General features: G+C 40.1%; 1 protein-coding gene across 2 annotated transcripts in view; it reads right to left on the bottom strand.

Moving 5' to 3' along the window:
• LOC125035766 (ubiquitin carboxyl-terminal hydrolase 7-like) overlaps positions 1-6,444 on the bottom strand; it is a 30,870-nt gene extending 24,426 nt beyond the window's left edge. For both annotated transcript variants that reach the window (XM_047627975.1, XM_047627974.1), the window contains exon 1: positions 6,310-6,444. In XM_047627975.1, coding sequence (XP_047483931.1) covers positions 6,310-6,373 — 64 coding nt within the window. In that variant the 5' untranslated portion in view covers positions 6,374-6,444. The remainder of the gene's footprint in view (positions 1-6,309) is intronic.
• Between the last annotated feature and the right edge of the window lie 824 nt (positions 6,445-7,268).

The raw sequence follows: 7,268 nt of genomic DNA on the forward strand, positions 1-7,268 counted from the left end.
TGGGTTGTGAGTGTGTGTGTGTTGTGAGTGTGTGTGTGTTGTGAGTGTGTGTGGGTTGTGAGTGTGTGTGTGGGTTGTGAGTGTGTGTGTGTGTGTGCCTTTGTGTGTGTGTGTGTGCCTTTGTGTGTGTGTGTGTGTGCCTTTGTGTGTGTGTGTGTGTGCCTTTGTGTGTGTGTGTGTGTGTGCCTTTGTGTGTGTGTGTGTGTGTGTTGTGAGTGTGTGTGTGTTTGTTGTGAGTGTGTGTGTGTTGTGAGTGTGTGTGGGTTGTGAGTGTGTGTGGGTTGTGAGTGTGTGTGTGTTGTGAGTGTGTGTGTGTTGTGAGTGTGTGTGGGTTGTGAGTGTGTGTGTGGGTTGTGAGTGTGTGTGTGGGTTGTGAGTGTGTGTGTGTTGTGAGTGTGTGTGTGGGTTGTGAGTGTGTGTGGGTTGTGAGTGTGTGTGGGTTGTGAGTGTGTGTGGGTTGTGAGTGTGTGTGGGTTGTGAGTGTGTGTGGGTTGTGAGTGTGTGTGGGTTGTGAGTGTGTGTGGGTTGTGAGTGTGTGTGGGTTGTGAGTGTGTGTGGGTTGTGAGTGTGTGTGGGTTGTGAGTGTGTGTGGGTTGTGAGTGTGTGTGGGTTGTGAGTGTGTGTGGGTTGTGAGTGTGTGTGGGTTGTGAGTGTGTGTGTGTTGTGAGAGTGTGTGTGTTGTGAGAGTGTGTGTGTTGTGAGAGTGTGTGTGTTGTGAGAGTGTGTGTGTTGTGAGAGTGTGTGTGTTGTGAGAGTGTGTGTGTTGTGAGAGTGTGTGTGTTGTGAGAGTGTGTGTGTTGTGAGAGTGTGTGTGTTGTGAGTGTGTGTGTGTTGTGAGTGTGTGTGTTGTGAGTGTGTGTGGGTTGTGAGTGTGTGTGGGTTGTGAGTGTGTGTGGGTTGTGAGTGTGTGTGTGGGTTGTGAGTGTGTGTGTGGGTTGTGAGTGTGTGTGGGTTGTGAGTGTGTGTGGGTTGTGAGTGTGTGTGGGTTGTGAGTGTGTGTGTGTTGTGAGTGTGTGTGTTGTGAGTGTGTGTGTTGTGAGTGTGTGTGTGTGTTTTGAGTGTGTGTGTTGTGAGTGTGTGTGTGTTGTGTGTGTAGTTAGTGTGAGGGGGGGGGGGGGTTATAGGTAGGTGTATGTGTGTGGGTGAGTGTGGGCATATGCGTGTGTGGGTGAGTGTGTATGTGTGCATGTGCATTCCAGTGCATGAGCTTTCCTGTGCAGGTGCATGTGCATTCCTGTGCTTGAGCATGTGTGTTCCTGTGCCTATGCATGTGCGTTACTGTACATGTATATGTACATGTGCGTCCCTGTATCTGTATGTGCGGGTGTGTGTGGATGTGTGCATGGATGTGTATGTGGGTGTGTGTGTGTTTGGGTGAGTGCATGGGCATATTCAGGTGTGTGCATGTGTTTGTTTGTGCCTACATGTGCTTATGTGTTATATCACAATTTATTACAATGTGTTTCCTATACATCCTATTTACAATTCTTTACACTAATAATCTTTTAAAATCTCCCCATAAATATCCTTTCAATAAGTTTGTACATATAAGTGACAGTAAGCAACACAAACAGTAATAGTAGTTAAGTAAAAAAGGAAAATTATCAAGAGAAGGATTGGAATAGACATTTGACAGACAGTGATGTTTACCTTAAATCAAAAGTATGTACATGTACAAGTGATCAGACACTAGAGAGTCAATAAGCAGGCCCTATGTGCCCTCACATAATATCCCTTTTTGTTGAGCTTTTAGGATTTTTTTTTCCAAATGACATTTGTATCAATATTAATATCATTATCACTGACATACTGATAATCATGTTATTAACAATACTAACCATAATATAAATAAATCTTCCTAAAAATCAGGGAAAAGGGGTAAACAGGTGAGATAGGTAGGAGTTGTCTATGTGTAAACAAGTTTAATAAACTAAAATCATAAGAGGCCATTGTATGTATGTGCATGCCCATCCTAGCATCAATGGGTTAACACAATGCCGACAGGCATGACATGTATGTACATGCTATGCCCACTGTGAGTACTTGTTTGATTGTTTTTACGCACAGATGGCTACACTTGTACTAAGTCACCATTGAGCTAGTTACGAGTACTGCCTGTCTCGCCCGTTTACCCTAATATTTTACGTTATCTTATTTTGCTGTTACTCATGTTTATAACATTATAGTAATTATAATGTTTATAATAAAAATAACACCATCGATATTCATGGCACTAGTAAAAAATATGTTTTTCCCGCCAATTCAAATTATGTAAGGTTACAAGGTCTACTAATTGACTCCTTTGTGGCTAAACACTAGCAGAGCCATCCATGTGCAGACACATTTCACAAAAAATATGAGCACAGCCTTTTCCCCATTTTTTATTCATTTTCCCCGGGGACATTGGGTTAATGATAACAATTTATTTTTTTATCCAAACACAATCACTAAAAATATCCTCATTAACGCTTTCTCAACATCAGAACCTTGAATCAAATGGCGTATATGATGCCTAACCTTGACCTTCAAAAGACAATAGCCCAGACACCCATCAAACTACAACTGTACCTAAAAACAAAAAATTGTAATATCTTATTTTGGGGTGAAGTTGTACTGGGCATATAGTGACGCACTTTGTCCTGTTGAATTATATAGCTAATTTATAGAGCAGCATTCCCTCTAAGATTACCAGCAAACTGTACCTGAAGATAACAAAATTCATACTAGTCTCTACAATTCTCCTGTTTTACCTGAACTATTATCATTCACACTATATACATGAAAAATCTTACTGCATCCATAAACAGAAATAAAAAAATAAACAGAACACCAGCTACCTTACATAATTCTATGGTAGTGTTTTTCAAGCCTTGTTAAAAATCATTTCTGCTCTTTACATATTCATGAAGGTGTGGCCCCTAAGATCAATAGCCACTAATACTGATAATCAATAGTCTTTTTATAAAGTCTGTTGGTGCATTTCTTATGTCTGCATGTCAGAGACCACATCTTAAAGCTCAATACTGGTATTCTTGAAACTTTATATTGTTGTTTCCTTGACTACTTGCACTCTAGAATTGTTAGACCTTTTAAATGAGATGTAAAAATAATGACCACAAAAAAAAATTAAAACTGCCTCCAGTAAGCAGACTCTTCAATTCCTCAAGTTTGTCCTAAAAAATTTCAAACAAACACTAGCTTTGGTTTGTATATATCTGCCCAGTAGACTGGCACCACAGGTGCTGAAGCCTTAAAACTATGACCTGCAGTGCTTTGTTTTCTATCAATTTCACTTAGTAACAAGGTTCTCTTAGAATATATAAATATAAAAAACAAGTGTAAGTAGTAAGAACAGTGTAACTTACAAGAGAAATGTAAAACCATGCATCATTACCATTTTCAGGTACTAAAGCAATTGTGGCTGTCTTGCCTTCATTCTTCACAAATTGATTAAATTAACATTTTCAGAAATTACTCCATCAACTTTGAAATATTAAACCACCACATTTGTTCATGTGCCCATCATCATATTCCAAGTTATACCAAATATATAACATAATGAAAAATGTATACAAAAAATCGAGACCTCCACATATTCTTTCTCAATGATTGTGTACATATGTGCATGCTCACTCTCGATCTCGATCTAACTCTCACTCTCACTCTCACGCACACGTACACGTGCACACACACACTCACACTGTTTAAAGTTACTTGCCCTCATCTCTATAAGATTCAAATATCAAAGCCAGAATTGTATATATGGCACTTTGCCCAATTTAGGAATGTAGTACTTCTTTGAACAATGTCTAAAAATATATACATATTCTGCAATGTAGCAAAATAATAACAAAGAAAGTAAGTTCAGATTATCCATAAATATCTACCAAACAAATACACTAATTCTATTAAGTAATTCCAGCTGACCCAAAAACTGCAACCTCACTTCCAGTAACCTGTTTATCTTGATTTTCTCTTCTATGTTTGCATGGAACTATGCTTTCCTAATCCACTTGTAAATCTTTTCAGTGGAATTCAAGGACATAGTATGCAAATTTTTCATGAACTTTGTATGCAATTGCAGGAATCAATTGATTAATACTCTTAATACTCAATAACAGCAGGTCTAACTATAAACAAGGAGGCACCTCATTAACTATAAACTTTAAAGGTTCATTTCAGTGGTGAAATGAATCTGTAGCATCACTCATATATTTATAGCTTTTATAAATAAACCTAGAAATGGATGCAGTCAAGCAATCAACAAGATTAAGCATGGACTGGTTCCTCATTTGGTAATAAGTCACCAGGGAGGTCACCTAAGCACACACACACAATGGTCATGATCATGGTGACGGAAGGTAGGTCACTGTCTAATCTTTATTTGGCTATTTCTTGTAAAGTTAAAACTTTTTTTCATTTTGTAATTATGGCCTAGAATAAGAAAGTCTCAGAATTTATCACCCTATTGACTCCATGTTCTATAGACCTATACCTAAAACTAAGATTATACATTTGCTATTTATATGACACTGAAATTATACCAAATCTGCCAATATTTGTTTTTCTATATATTTTATCACTATACTCATTTTCAGAAATACTCTCCTGACTAAAATATTTATAAAATTGATCTAAACACCATCATTACACAAGTTCATGACAAAGCAAACAAGACTAAGTATGGCCACAACTAAAAATTGTTTACCATGTTTACAGACAGGGAAAATCTCAAGCTACAACCTTAAATCCCTAATGTAGCAATCTAAATTATACATGCTTATGTAGTTAGTTCTAGGACACATGCTAAGAAATCAATCAAATTCATCGTACAAAGCTTACATTACATAATTATATAGCACACTGGTATACTGACATACACTACTAAGATCTTATTTGAATCTTAAAGTACCCATTTTCCTACTTTAGAACTGCTGCATCTGCCACAACAGTCTTTCCAAATTTATCATTCTATAACAAGTTTTGCAAAAATATATAAATGCTTATAATTTGAAGATTTCTCTCCTACACCATTCCAGCAACAAAGGTCTTTGCCCTCCTACATTCCCAAGGTCTTTTCCTGTTCTCCTAATATGATGACTCAGAGCCTTGAATTTCCTGAGACTAAACAATCCTTTCATGATACCACAAATACATTAAAAAAGGACATCCTATTTCAACTATTTTATAGGAAAAGAAGACAACAGCTCTAAAGATGATTGCAGTCAGACACTGCACAAGTGAAGGGCATCTCCTTGTCTTGGATCTATGGCAGATCACTACACAACTTAGGCCAGCTCCTGACACATCCAAGTGCAACTCAAAATAAATAGTTGCAATATTCATACCTTTCATGCTAAAATGCATGCCTTTGTCTTTTATACTGTAAACAAAGAAATTATTGGCAATAACTATTCAGTATAAGATCATATCAAAAACAATTCTGCATCCATGGTTTGCACTCTGGTATAGATCAACAGATATTCTGGTATAGATCAACAGATATTCATAACATATATTTAGGAAGATAGATTGTGGTCTTTTCCTTGTTTAATTACAGATCCCTAGAAAGACTGCCAAACAGCAACATGCCAAAAAAAACATTGTGGAGGTTTGTTTAGCTTTGCTTTGTTAGACCAGAGACCACTGCAAGAGATGAAATTGGCCATGTAACTACAGATTTAGATATACTGAAAAGGGATTTTGACACTATCTTTATTTTACACAACATTTCTTAATACTATTTGTAATTTTTCTTGTATTTTTACAGCAATTACCTTAATTCTTTTCTATCTGCCTACATTCCTGTTCTGGACATCTGCCATTACCACTGAGGCAACATTGAAAACTAACATCAAAACTAACATTAAATGAATTTCCGAGGGAAATATTCCTTGAACCAACTACAGCTACTGTTTAAAATATGCAAATTTACCCAGAATTGGTAGTGTGTAAGCTTTATCTTGCCAGAATTGATGTCATATGAGTTTGTTGACCTCTATTTGAACACAGAGGACAAGGCAAATCTTGATGGTCCAAATGTAAACATTTACGAAAACATTTTCCGAACAACTATCACACGCAATCCCTCTTACAAAAACATGCACCACAGGCACTACAAAGCCAAAACTAATTACGTAGACACAATTAATGCCTGAGAAAGTTGAACTTGTGTTCACAACTAGAATTCCCCCCACTGGCATGCAGACAAGGGCCTTCCCCACACAGCCCCCACACACGCCACACTCCCTCCTCACAGCCCTACACCCCCTGCGCCCCCGCCCACGTGCCATGCCCCTGTAGGCCTACCTTCCTGCGTATCCATGAGCTCGAGGTGGTTGTCTGGGGTGGGCGGCTCCGTGACGTGGTTCATGACTGGCGGCACCACAGTATTCACGTCCTCGGCCTCGCAGCCTCCCAGGGGCGCCCCTCCTCCTCCTGCCCCGCCTCCTCCTCCTCCAGAACCTTTAGCGGTTCGTCGGCCGCCTCGATCACGACTCCCAGCACAGCCGTTCTTGCCAGACACAGGGACCTTCAAGGCGTGTTTGCTCGCTATGCGCCCAATGTCTGCAGCTTGCCACCACCCCCGTCACCAGGGGCAACCGCACACACATATAGACTGCGGGGCTACACGACACTACCGAGACTTGTTACCTCCACAGATTACAGGCCGTAGTTCAGCACTGCGAGCGAGAGCATCGGGATACCGGCGGAGGAGCTTCATTCGCCGAGACTTGTCACTGCTGCCCCGCCGCTCGCCGAACTCTTCTAAAACGACCAATACTAAGCACTATTTGTGCAATCGCGAGAGCTTTGGCGCATCTCACGACGGCTCCCCTTGTTTCTTAACGTGCTCTAGAGGCGTGGATTATTCATTCCTCCCCAGACAGGGCGATCGGATTGCAAAATAAGCCTGGCGCTGCAGAATCGTATTGGAACCAATGACGACGAGGCGCAAACAAATGGAAAATGGCGCTCGCGCTGCGCTCGCTCTACTCACCCTAATTTCGCACTTATTCCCATCTAATTAATTAATACTCTTACGCGAAACAACTAATAAATTCACACAGATTGTTGACCAAATATCGTAACGCGCTAGTTATACTGCGGCGCCGACCGAGCAGCAGACAATAGCCAAGAGGCGAGCGAAATCCTTGACCGTGGCCTCCCTTCGCACGCTTCTGCCGCCAAGTTTAAATCCTAATTATCGTGCATTCCGTCACGCTAGACGACTCATGCTACGCTTAAAAAATACTATTTCATTGCGG

The sequence above is a fragment of the Penaeus chinensis genome, chromosome 20 (genome assembly GCF_019202785.1).
Source record: "Penaeus chinensis breed Huanghai No. 1 chromosome 20, ASM1920278v2, whole genome shotgun sequence".
NCBI lineage: Eukaryota > Metazoa > Arthropoda > Malacostraca > Decapoda > Penaeidae > Penaeus > Penaeus chinensis.